The 14,182-nt window shown below is 43.6% G+C and overlaps 2 protein-coding genes across 2 annotated transcripts in view; both read left to right on the top strand.

The window, feature by feature from the left end:
* il16 (interleukin 16) overlaps positions 1-14,182 on the top strand; it is a 104,860-nt gene that overhangs the window by 23,745 nt on the left and 66,933 nt on the right. The gene's annotated exons all lie outside the window — the stretch shown is intronic.
* On the top strand, positions 9,578-11,080 carry LOC308287988 (eukaryotic translation initiation factor 4B-like; the record flags this gene model as incomplete). Its single annotated transcript, XM_080729339.1, has 1 exon — positions 9,578-11,080. One exon carries the CDS (start codon positions 9,578-9,580, stop codon positions 11,078-11,080), a length of 1,503 nt encoding a protein of 500 aa, XP_080585465.1.

The raw sequence follows: 14,182 nt of genomic DNA, 5'->3' as shown, positions 1-14,182 counted from the left end.
AGGGCTGGCAACTTGACTAGGGCTGGCAACTGGAACAAACAATTGAAGATGCATGCTGTTAGCTTCAGGTCTTTAGCATTGTTAGCCGCCATGAAACTCACGTTTGTTCGTGGACGCACACGGTTTGGATGGATTGTAGGTGAAGAATGGATTCAGGAGGGTTTTGTGGTCAGAGGAATCCGAGGAGCACAGGTGAGCAGTTTGGGGTTCAGACAGAGAGTGACATGGCTGTGAGTGGCTGCTTAAATAAACTTCCTGCTGCTGCTGCTGCTGCTGCTGCTGCTGACAGGCAAGCTGCAATCCAATCAGGGCTGATTGGGGGTGATTGGTGTCATTTCCCTGTGAGTCTTTTGACACTGATCATAACCTCAAGTTGAAAGTAGGCGCACCAGTCAGTGCTGATTAGAAACCTGCAAGCAGGTCCCGACCACACTCTCAGGAATGGCACCAGAATGGAGGTAATGCAAATGATGGACAATGTCATTGATTGTGAGATTGCAGTAGGCACAAACAGGAGTAAAACAATCTTCCTCCCAAGAATACCTCACAATGACAGAGTTGATGAGCTTCCCTTCACCTTCATTAGACGACAGTTCCCTATCCGTTTAGCTCTCTCTGTTACCATCAGAGGGTCAGTCAGGGCCAAGAGAATGAACAAGTTGGCATCTACTTGCCTCAACCTGTTCGCTCATGGCCAACTCTACAAAGCCTTAATATAAGTTCTCCAGATGAAAGAGAGCCAGCGCCGGAAAAGTTTTCATTGTGGATAATGATGAGGGCATTATGCATTACTGACAACATTGTTTATAGCGAACTCCTTTAATTTGCCAAAGACAATCATTCAAACAGCCTTTTTTTATATTAAAAAGGTTACTCTGCTGTTACTACTGAGACACTTTGCAGACTATCATTCTATTTCGACTACCCACACACTTGGCATTTGCTACTATCTTACTGACAGATGACCTTCATTCTTCAACAGATCTTTACCATTTCCCTTCTTCTTCTTCTTTCGTGTATCATCGTCCTTGATGATTGTTTGGCGACATTTTATTTCACAAGATTCCTTGTTACTTGTGGGTGGCTGTCGATTTTCACCTGAAACAACACACAGATGCTCCTAGTTACTGCTTCACTGTTACATACTACATACTTGTAAAGAGAAGACTGTCGCACACCCAGTAGCTCCTCTCAAGCAGGTGCGTCGGTCACAAAGTAGTTGAATGAATGAATCTTCAATGAAGAAAATACACCCGCACACTGCCACTTGCAAGTTCCAAGTATGAATTTATTAAAAGCAACGTTTCGGTCGGTAGACCTTCCTCAAGCTAAATTCAGTTGTGGCTGACAAAACACTAAAAGCATTTCTTCAGGTACAAACACCCAATCAGAAGCACTCAATGTGATCACTCATTTCAGACAGCTGTGTTGACATAGTCATGTGACTCGGGTCCACAGTCTCTTCTGAGGTCCTCTAAGTATCATTGAAAATAACAAATTACAATAATACAAAGGAAAATAAAGAAAAGTCATGCCAAATAATACACGGAAATCAACAATTATACAAACAAATTCAAAAGATGTCATAATATCCTACTCTCAATGTCAGAGTGGAAAACAAAACAAAATAAAGCAAAACAAGAAATACAAAATGCACAGGGACCAGCTAAGAAGTGACTAAATTGATAACAAGACCCTCACTGGCTGAGGCTCTCTTTTAGAAGTTATATTTATAGCATTACATTCAATTTATAGCATTACATTCAATAACAGCTCGTCATTTAGCCCTCTAGGATGAAGAGTCTGTAAAGTATGTATCCAGTATGCTTCTCGTTGTTTAAGTAGAAGATCATGGTTACCACCTCTCCTTGGTAGTCTGACTTGTTCTATGCCAATAAAACGGAAAGTAGAGATGTCATGTTTACAGTCATTAAAGTGAATAGCAACTGGATAATCACGGTCATTTCTCCTGATAGAGCTCTTATGCTCACTCATTCTCTGTTTTAACTGTCTCGTAGTTTTGCCAACATATGACAGACCACATGGACATCTGATCATATACACCACATGGGTTGAAACACAAGTAATTACATTATTAATCTTAAACTTCTTGCCGGTATGAGGGTGATTGAAAAAGGTGGTCTTGTGTGTATTACCACACTGGGCACAATTGCCACAAGGATAATTACCCTTTGGGAGAGGACTCAAAAGGGTCTGTGTAAGTGAGACCTTGGGAGACTGGTAGTCAGAGTGGACCATCTGGTCTCTAAGGTTCTTTCCTCGTTTGAAGGAGAACAGAGGGGGATACTTAAACAATGAAGTCAGTTCAGGGTCTGACGTTAAAATCGGCCAATATTTTTTAAAACTTGTCAAAACTTGTCAAATCGGCTTATAACCTACTCTCTGCACCCCGGACACTTGCTTGTTACCAGAGTTTGTAAGATGGCTACCTTTGAGGAAGTCAACAGTGTGACTAGTTCACAACGTGCCTCTACGTTTGAATACTCCGACGCAGATGCAGAGAGAATCTTGATCCCGAATGAGATTCTTGGCACAGCAGCATCCTGTGATGAGCTGAAGTTAAAACTAGAAAGACTTCGCCAAAAAGAAATACGTCTACTAATGCACGGCTCCACACTGAGCGAATATTGGAGGAACAAAAGAATCCCGCAAGGCCTACGTATCCAGAAAGCCCCCACTCTGGGTAAGACTGAGGAACATTTCATGAAAAGATGGGGAGAAATCCTAAACAAGTGCTCTTTTGATCTAATGCTTCTAATAATTGAGCAATGCTCTGCTGATGCCCTGCATGTCAAAGCTGATATAGAGACGCAGGAGAAAGAGCTACGTAGTAAATTTGGCAATGAGTTTACATCCATTGACTCTGCTATAAAAGACTCTGTTGCTAAATATAAAGAGAAGCTGCATGCAACAAAATTAAAAAAATACAAAAGAGACGCTGACGACTATATGAATAATGAGGTCTATGATTGGGACATTAAAACCTCCTCCTCCCCTCAACCCATAGAGACCCAGCGGCCTGCAGCTACAGCTAAACCCCCTTGGGGCAACCGAGGACCGGCTGCAGTCAATCATCAGCGAGGACACCGTTTCCGAGAGGACTCATCAATGGACAGCGATTTCACAGATAGAGACAGTGACTCTACTCACTCTAGCAACCCAGCCCGTCCTTTTTTAGGACAACACATGGCAGCACACCAAAGAAAAAGAGGTGCAGGCGGGGCAAACGCGCATCCAGGACCAGGGCACCGTCCCTGGACACGCAGCCGCGCCAACAAACGGTAATAAACATCTCGTCAAAAGAACTGACGACAGACCAAGTTGCACTCTTATCAAAAGGATTGTCCTTTGTATCTAACTCTAGTGGGGTCAATTCGTTTGGCCTCAAGGTCGATTTGTTTAAATGTTTTCGTCAGATTAAATTAAAACACTTTTTTTCTAAAAACCCTACATCTACTGTTACTTCTATGAATCGTTTTAAACCTAAGAGTAGTTTTTGTCCGAATGTATTTAATCACTCTATTAATACATTTTGTAGACTTGTGGAACAGGATGTTTTAAAAGCTAATGAACAGCCGTTCCGAGTGTCTAGTAATCTGTCCCAGGGAGAAAAAGAAGCCCTTAAGGAATTGCTTGGTGATAAAGACTTGATTTTTAAACCTGCTGACAAAGGTGGAGGTCTAGTGGTCCAGGATGTTCAGAAATATCGTGCAGAGATTCTGTCTCAGTTGGCAGATCCAAAATTCTACAAAAAACTTAAAAGTGATCCTACTCTGTCATTTCAGCGTGAGATTTTTACTGTTTTGGATAATGCAAAATCAAATGGTTTCATTTCCAAACCTGAATTTGACTTTTTATACTGCCAGCACCCGATTCGACCAGTGTTTTACACACTTCCAAAGATCCACAAATCTATTATTAATCCTCCTGGACGACCTATTGTGGCACAGATCAATTCACTCTTGTCACCATTGTCTGAATATGTTGATTTTTTCATTAAACCCTTTGTTCATAAACTACCTTCATATATTAAGGACTCAACAGATTTTATTAATAATATTTCTGACATTTCTGATCTACAAGAAGATACTTGGTTACTCACTTTAGATGTCACAAGCCTTTATACTAACATAGCACATGATGCTGGACTCGATGCTCTTAAATTTTATTTGTCTCATCGAGATCACACAGCCACACCTCCTAATAAATTTATAATTGATCTAGCCTCCTATGTGTTGAAATATAACTACTTCAGTTTTGACAATGAGTTTTTCTTACAAGTATCCGGTACGTCAATGGGTTCCATCTTTGCACCAAACTTTGCCAACCTTTTCATGGGTTACTTTGAAGAAAACTATATCTATAATTCAGAGAAGAACATGTATCAACAAAACATTGTTAAATGGTACCGATACATTGATGACATCTTTTGTGTCTTTAAAGGTAGCTCTGATGGAATCCAAAACTTTTTCACTTTGTTGAATGGCTTTGACTCTAATCTAAAGTTTACTATGGATTGCAGTCAAGAAAAGGTACACTTTCTAGACATGTGGATAATGGTAAATGGAGGTCAATTATCTACGACACCATATCAGAAAGAAACAGATTGCAATACTTTTTTGTTGGCCACTAGTAACCACCCCCCTTCTCTTGTCAAGTCTTTACCCATTAGTCAGTTTTACAGATTGAGAAGAGTGTGCTCCTCTACCGAGGACTTTATCGAGAAGTCATCTGAGATGAAACTAAAGTTTGAACAAAGAGGTCACTCTAGTGAATGTATTGACAAAGCATATTCTCTGGCTCATAAGAAGCCCCGTTTGGATCTTTTAAAAAAGACCACAAAAAAGGAGAAAAAGTTTTCGGTAACATGTGTTACAACATACTCTCCTCATTCTTATAAAATTAAGTCTATTTTTAAAAAATATTGGCCGATTTTAACGTCAGACCCTGAACTGACTTCATTGTTTAAGTATCCCCCTCTGTTCTCCTTCAAACGAGGAAAGAACCTTAGAGACCAGATGGTCCACTCTGACTACCAGTCTCCCAAGGTCTCACTTACACAGACCCTTTTGAGTCCTCTCCCAAAGGGTAATTATCCTTGTGGCAATTGTGCCCAGTGTGGTAATACACACAAGACCACCTTTTTCAATCACCCTCATACCGGCAAGAAGTTTAAGATTAATAATGTAATTACTTGTGTTTCAACCCATGTGGTGTATATGATCAGATGTCCATGTGGTCTGTCATATGTTGGCAAAACTACGAGACAGTTAAAACAGAGAATGAGTGAGCATAAGAGCTCTATCAGGAGAAATGACCGTGATTATCCAGTTGCTATTCACTTTAATGACTGTAAACATGACATCTCTACTTTCCGTTTTATTGGCATAGAACAAGTCAGACTACCAAGGAGAGGTGGTAACCATGATCTTCTACTTAAACAACGAGAAGCATACTGGATACATACTTTACAGACTCTTCATCCTAGAGGGCTAAATGACGAGCTGTTATTGAATGTAATGCTATAAATTGAATGTAATGCTATAAATATAACTTCTAAAAGAGAGCCTCAGCCAGTGAGGGTCTTGTTATCAATTTAGTCACTTCTTAGCTGGTCCCTGTGCATTTTGTATTTCTTGTTTTGCTTTATTTTGTTTTGTTTTCCACTCTGACATTGAGAGTAGGATATTATGACATCTTTTGAATTTGTTTGTATAATTGTTGATTTCCGTGTATTATTTGGCATGACTTTTCTTTATTTTCCTTTGTATTATTGTAATTTGTTATTTTCAATGATACTTAGAGGACCTCAGAAGAGACTGTGGACCCGAGTCACATGACTATGTCAACACAGCTGTCTGAAATGAGTGATCACATTGAGTGCTTCTGATTGGGTGTTTGTACCTGAAGAAATGCTTTTAGTGTTTTGTCAGCCACAACTGAATTTAGCTTGAGGAAGGTCTACCGACCGAAACGTTGCTTTTAATAAATTCATACTTGGAACTTGCAAGTGGCAGTGTGCGGGTGTATTTTCTTCATTGAAGATTCATTCATTCAACATACTACATACTGACATACTGTCATTCTGGATATAATTTCATTTTAGTACGATTTGTATATATTATGTTGCAACAAACACTGTCATATACGTATAACATGACAATAAACCATGACATCTAACAACAAATGCTCATTTTCATCAACTACTGCCCATATGCATTTATACCCAATTGTCCACATGCATAATTCATAGTATACTAAAAAACCAACACCTTCCTTTCTCACTACATGTACACAACTACGCAGTACAACGTAACTGTGAGACAAACTCTAGATGTGAGGCCCGCGAAGCAGCCCAAACTTCTAGTTGACTTAATTATAAAAAATTGCACCAGTGCTAAGTGAGCGGTGCAAACACGACACACGTGCATATCTCCTTGTATGGGCCGTTCTGTCCGTGACGTCAGTTACTTTAAGTGTATGAGCACGGATATCCGTACTAATACATTTTGGCTATCCATACATGGAGAGCCGTACTAATAGACAAAGTGAAATGTAGGAGCAGTTTGCACCGCTCAAAAGTTTAATCTAAATCTCTGCGTGTGTGTGTGAGTGTCTGTCCTCACTGAGGATCTCTCCTCACGAGAACAGTCTGTCTGATCAAATTCAAACTCACACCAAGGGAGTGCATGCCCAGTGTAAAGTCGGTCGGATCAGGGGTTGTCCAGAACCGCTGATCCCACCGAATGCCTGTATATGGGCATTTATGGAGATATACTGATGACGTCCAGGGTAAATGGTAAATGGTGCATTTATATAGCGCTTTTATCCAAAGCGCTTTACAGAGATTGTGCATTACATTCACCCATTCACGCACACATTCATACACCGGTGGCAGAGGAAACCATGCAAGGCACCAACCTAATCACCGGGAGCAATTAGGGGTCTTGCTCAAGGACTCTTTGACATTACCTCAGGGGGAGCCCGGATTCGAACTGGGAAGCCTTCGGGAACCCTTCGCGCTCTAATAACGGTTTCTCTACCCCTGAGCTATGCTTTACCCCTGCGCCCTTCTTTGTCCATATAAGGTCAACTGTGGGTGTGGTGGTCTCAAAGAAGAACCGAACAGGTGAAGGACACGCACACCACAAAGATGTTGACACCAAGACAGAGACAATAAAATAGCACCTGTGTGAAGTGAGTGGTGCAAACATGACACACGTGAATATCTCCTTGTATATGGGCCGTTCTGTCCGTGATCTCAGTTTGCACCGCTCAAAAATGAATTACATTTTTGAGAGGTGGTAAACCGCTCCATAGAGTGGCTGTGCGTGTGTCTGTAGCCACTTTTCCTCAGCGTTTTGCCATAGCAATGTGTTTTCCTCAGCGTTTTGCCATAGCAATGTGTTTTCCTCAGCGTTTTGCCATAGCAATGTGTTTTCCTCAGCGTTTTGCCATAGCAATGTGTGTGTGTAGCCTGTATTACATCACCAATTACATCCTAGACCTATCTGTAGCCACTTTTTCCTTAGCGTTTTGCCATAGCAATGTTTTTTCGTCAGCGTTTTGCCATAGCAATGTGTGTGTGTGTGTGTGTGTGTGTGTGTGTGTGTGTGTGTGTGTGTGTGTGTGTGTGTGTGTGTGTGTGTGTGTGTGTGTGTGTGTGTGTGTGTGTGTGTGTGTAGCCTGTATTACATCACCAATTACATCCTAGACCTATCTGTAGCCACTTTTTCCTCAGCATTTTGCCATAGCAATGTGTGTGTGTGTAGCCTGTATTACATCACCAATTACATCCTAGACCTATATCCTAGTCTGAAGACGTTATGCAAGCACGACCACCGCTCACTTCACATTGGGTGTGCTTGTTTACATTATCAACCTAAGTGCAAAGTGATTGTAGTATGTCCGAGATGAAATTTACTATTTAGTAGGAAGTCAATAGTATGCTGATTCGGACGTAATTACAGTCCCTGTATGTCCCTGGTCAGGATGGCTCCTCTGCAGAAGGCCTCTCATTTCTCTGTGATGTGGACACCAAAGAATTTGAAGTCCACTGTGGTGCCATCTCTTCTATGGCATCTATGTTCTCACTTTCTCTTTCTCTCTCTAACTTATGTGTGAGTGTGTTTGACTGTCTGTCCTTTGCATATCTCGAGAACCAAGGGAGTGCACGTTTGGAGTGTCAGTCAGCCAGTTTAGTGGTTGTTCAGAACCAGTCTGGCAATGTTGGTGTCGGATGTAGCTGGGCGGGAGCGTGTCGCTGTTACTACATGTCATGATAATGGGTAATGTACTAGATATCGAGGGCTTGGAGAAAAAAGGGCCAAAGTGACATTTACATTTTTGCCAGACCCATGAAATGGGTAGGGCCTACATAAGCAAATGTCTGTCGGTCCGGGTTTTCTATATAAAGGGTATATATGATGATGACATGATGATGACATGCCTACAAAAGGCATGATGTCATAAATGATGATGACAGACAGGGGGTCTGGCACAACCAGGTTGACCTGGTCTAGTTTTCACAGGACAGCTTTCCATTGATTGTAATAATTATTTAACCAGTAAGACTCCCTAATCGGGAGCGTGATTTTAGGGTAAAATGTGTAGGAGTAGTGTCCAAAAATGTGTTTGAAGGAATCGGCCTGATGGTGGCGCTATATGGGAAAGATCCATGTTGATGACATGAGTGTAGACATACTGTGTACCGATTTGCGTGATTTGAGGGCAAAATCTGTAGGAGCAACGTCCAGAAATGTGTTTTAAAAAATCGGCCTGAAGGTGGCGCTGAATGGGACAGATCCATGTGATGACATGAGTGTAGACATATTGTGTACCGGTTTGCGTGATTTTCGGGCAAAATGTGTAGGAGCAGTGTCCAAAAATGTGTTTTAAAAAATCGTCCTGAAGGTGGCGCTAAATGGGACAGATCCACGTTGATGACTAGAGTGTAGACATACTGTGTACCGATTTGTGTGATTTTAGGGCAAAAATTGTAGGAGCAGTGTCCAAAAATGTGTTTTGCAAGAATCAGCCTCATGGTGGCGCTAGAAGAGGGTCATGTGTGAATTGAGGTTGTAGTTTGGCAGGCAAGGAGTGTGTGCAAAATTAGGCATGGATGTGCAAAATTAGGCATGGATCGGGGCAACGGTTGCGGAGATATGAGCAGGGCAAAAGTGTGACGTGTGACAGACAGACAGACTGACAGACAGACAGCTGGTCGAGGTTTTGATAGTAACTGCGACCTGACGGTCGCAATTAAAAACAATATGTTTAAGCAATCTATACTTTAATACAGATTAGGCTTCAATGAATGTAGTTTAAAATATACTTTTTTAATGTTTTTAGTTTATTTATTGCAATCAATGAAAGGCCGTCCTGTGAAAAAAATGTAAATGTCACTTGGGCCCTTTTTGCTCCAAGCCCTCGATATGCCTAAATATGGAGATGACTGACATCATACTGACATAATAGATGTCTGACATCATAAACCGAACTCCAAGTATATTATCTGATAAAAGGTACTGCACAGGTAGAAGCCTCAGTCTTCAACATGGCAGCAGTAGAGAAGAAGAAGAGTAAGAAGAAAAATGCGACGACGACCTTTAGTCTGGCAGACTTCTTGAACACGGGCAGTGCAGGAAGCGCTTCAACCCCCAGATACCCGTCCGCCATTTCTGCTGACAACAAGGAGGACCAAGATAGAAATGGCTCCTCACCCTGGAAGAAAACGGAGAAAGTATGGGCTGCCCCCATCAACCGCTCCGCCCTACCCACAGCGCCACGCTGTACCCGTGAGTCCGACATTGACTGCTCCCGGCTGCCCAGCGGCCCACCCTATACAGCTTTCCTGGGCAACTTGCCCTATGATGTCTCCGAGGACTCCATCAAAGAGTTTTTCCATGGCCTGGCAATCGGTGCGGTGCGTCTTCCTCGGGAGCCAAGCACCCCTGATCGACTGAAGGGGTTTGGTTATGTTGAGTTTGATGACAAGGAATCCCTTCTGAAGGCCCTCAATCTCCACGAGGAGAACCTGGGAAACCGAAGGATCCGCGTCGACATTGCAGACGACAAGGAGAGAGACGGTGGACCGATGGGCCGCCGCGACCAGGTTGGTCGCACGTCGGACATGGGTCCTGACATGACCGACAGTAACTGGAGGACCCGGCCCGCCGGAGACAATGCGAACGATGGACCTCCCAAGAGAGACAATGCCTTTGGAGACAGATCAAGCAGCCGCTACGATCCCACCTGCGACCGCAGGGATCGCTATGACAACAGGGGGGCTTTTGATTCTCGCAGTGGTGTTGGGGGCCGCGCCTACGGCGATGGCAACCGGCGATACAATGACGACAAGCCTAGTTATGGCAACCAGGATCGTTATGGCGCTGACCATGAGGACCGGTATGAGAGGCGTGATGAAAGACAGAGGCCCAAGCTGAACCTGAAGCCTTGCAGCATTCCCAAGGAGGAAGAGCAAGGTGGAGGTGGGGCCACCCTGTCCCCCAGCTCTGGCACCACCAGGTCCTCCTCTATTTTCGGTGGGGCCAAGCCGGTCGACACGGCGGCGAGGGAGCGGGAGATGGAGGAGAGGCTGAAGAAAGAGCAGGAGAGGTTGCAGAGGCAACAGGAGGAAGATGGGGGCCGGCGTCCTCCTGACAGAAGGCCCAGAGACAGGGATCCTCCCAGCTGGCGCAGTAGTCCCACTGCTGGGCGCGGCGAGCGCTCCCACACAGGAAACGGGTCGACGCAGCCAGGAAGTAGTTCTGGAAGAGGCCTGCCGTGCCGCGAGAGTGAGTGCTCTGTTAAGAACGAGGAGGAACTCGGTGGGAGGGAAGACGAGCCCTCGTCTCCCAGCGCCTCCTCCCCCTGTCCCCCCTCCGACGCCTCCTCCAAGGAGCCACTCAAGGCCATGCCTGCCCCCCCTCCTAAGAAGAACGCCTGGGCCAAGCGCAGTGCAGCCAGTGCCAGGGCCAGCGATGGACATGGACAACCTCCGCCCTCAGCTCCCCCCAAATTTAGCTCATCTAGTTCTGTAGAAGTGGCTACAGACTAGGATGTAATTGGTGATGTAATACAGGCTACACACACACACACACATTGCTATGGCAAAACGCTGAGGAAAAACACATTGCTATGGCAAAACGCTGAGGAAAAGTGGCGACAGACACACACACAGCCACTCTATGGAGCGGTTTACCACCGCTCAAAAATATAAAATGTGTGCACAAGCAATTGATAGGTCCAGTGGTTTCCAAGATTACCTCCAGGCACACAACACAGGACAAGACGAGACAAGACAGGACAAGACAAGACAAACACACCGACCCTCTTATAGATTGCTAGACCACGTCGAAAAGAATGTGTGTATGACCAGTATGCAGGCAGTGTACACATACATGCACTTCAATGAGCATTATGTAATCACATTGCCAGGTGTGATTACAATTACCCTGCACCTGTCAGAAGCACGATGTGAATGATGTTTATGTTGTAATGTTAAGATGTTTTTTTTGTGTGGATGGGGAGAGGAGAATTAATATAAAAAAATCTCACCCTGCGTGAAGTGAGCGGAGCCTTTTATGAGTTTCATTTCATTAAATGTCCTTTTGAAGCTTGGCCAATGAGCCAGGCGTGGGACAGACGTACATGCAGACAAACAAAGACAGATGCAGGAGCGGTTAGCACCACTCAAAAACTAATCTGGGATGTCTGGTCAGTGGTCACAGCTCTGTCATTAATCTCTCAAGACAGACTCTGACGCTATCAGATGAAAAGGAACAAAACAGAGTGGGCATTCACTTTTATTTGACGATGGTTAGCCAGACTGCTCTGTCATACCGTAGATGCAACTAGAAAGGTGCAATTCTGGGAAATTGCACATGTTGCTTTTTTTGCACACAATTCCTGATGAAGCCAGTCGATTTGACATAATGACTCTAGTGTGTGCTGTCAAAACTATGGGAGGAGTAGTTCGGCAGACCTTTTGGGTTACTAAAGAATAAAGTTGCACAAGTTCTAGTGTGTTGCCTATGGCAACCACATTAATTATATCAAGTATACTTAAAGTTATACCATGTAACTTTTTTTATAAAACAAATCATAAAATTGTCCTAACTGTTAAATCGCGAAAGTTTTAGAACACCAACTCCGTTAATTACGTCATCACACTACCGGCCAATCACAGCGAGGGTTATACACTGCCGGCCAATCACAGCGCATCTTGAAGTGGGGTCGCTATGGCGGCCATATTTGTAGTCGCCCGTGTGTCTCTATACTCAAAAGGTAATCTCGCCTACCAGGCAGGGTGAAGGAGTCCGTTTCTCCGGAATGCCTGAACGCACAGGAACCAGGGACCCCTCTAAAGATAGCTCTCGGCGAGGTGGAGGCAGACACGGGGGTGTGAAGGTACGAAAAACGGCCGAAAGATGCGAACGCGACCGCGGTTTGCTATAGGGCTACTGACCACTAGTTGAGCATTTTACACAGTATAGCTTTAATAAAATAATAATTATATATTAATAATGCTTAAGATGTTTTAAAACTCCAGATCCGATAACCCAGCTCAGTGGAGTGTTATATCGTGATACGATACGTATTATACGTATTGCAAACATTTGCAAACATTTTTCATAGCCAAGTGTAGCCATTCAAAAGCCCTCTCTGATGCGCATTTGATACACAGGAGGAGGGGCTGGGGCAAAAAGAATGTGGAAGACCATTAGTCTGGGATCAGTTAACTTTTCGGAGTTGTATCCGGTCGGGAGCGGAAACCAAAACAATTTGGCCGGAAAGATCAAACCGGATTCAGTTTTAACCCAAAATAATTCCCCTGCGCTTTTAGGGCCTACCTAATAAACTCCTTGATGCAGAGTAGTTTTGCTTTTGAAAAATGTGTTTGGTATATGCATCTTTTAATCCAACTTGTAGCGACTGGCAAGACTACACTAGGCTACTAGGCTGCTGAAAGAAGAGGCGAGGTTAGAAGACCATATTCACACCGCGGCCATCTTGGATCACATGACCACATGGGGTGACAACGCGGCCAATCAGAAGCTTTTGGGTAAGGCAAGACCGGCCCGCGGAATGTGATCCAAAATGGCCGCGGTGTGGATATGGTCTATTGTCTTTATTGAGGTGATAATGGCAGCTGGCGAAGGAATTCACACATTAAACAATAGACCAGCCACACTTCATAGTATTCAAACTTCATTCAGTGGTCGTGCGTGCATGTGCGCGTGCTGTTCGTGTGGGAGGGAATAATTATAGATGCCATTAAAAAAAATCTAGAACACACCACTGACCCAGCTAATACCTTGTCAGTGGAATTGCATTGCTATGGACCCGCTTGGGTCCACCTTTCCTGTCAGCTATACTGATATTGACAAACACTGCAACAGGAAATAAACCATACCAGATAGATAGGTAGGTAGGTAGGTAGGTAGATAGGTAGATAGGTAGGTACGTAGGTAGGTAGGTAGGTAGGTAGGTAGGTAGGTAGGTAGATAGATAGATAGGTAGGTAGGTAGGTAGGTAGGTAGGTAGATAATTGCCAGACCCATGAAATGGGTAGGCCTACATAAGCAAATGTCGGTCTGTCCGGGTTTTCTATATAAAGGGTATATATGATGATGACATGATGATGACATGCCTACAAAAGGCATGATGTCATAAATGATTATGACAGACAGGGGGTTGGCAGAACCGGGGTCTGGCACAACCAGGTTGACCTGGTCTAGTTAAATAGATAGATAGGTAGATAGCCGTGATGAAATTGGAAGTGGGACCGACCACTAATATGTGTCATTGAAAAAACACAAGTTGTAGTGATAAGTTTACATAAAATATTTATAAAATGCCATGTTAAAACTTTTGTAGCCTATACTGCTACATTAATGACATTGATCCAAACCGAAACACAGTCGATTGATTGATCATTAAAATAAATAAATGCACGTGGCCCATGTAGTCAGATTGGTGGGCCGTGAACACTTTTGAGATTTCAAGTGGGTCCTGATCCACAAAATGTTGGGAATCACTTGGCTTTTAAAGCTATATTTTTTGAGCGGTGCTAACTGCTCCTACGTCTGGCTTTGCATCTAGGAGAACAGAATGATCACGGAACTCCATGTACGGAGATGACTAACGTCACGGACAG

Source organism: Nannobrachium achirus (assembly GCF_963921795.1).
Source record: "Nannobrachium achirus genome assembly, chromosome: 7".
In the NCBI taxonomy this organism is placed as follows: Eukaryota; Metazoa; Chordata; class Actinopteri; order Myctophiformes; family Myctophidae; genus Nannobrachium; species Nannobrachium achirus.
This window is presented reverse-complemented; position numbering and strand designations above follow the sequence as displayed.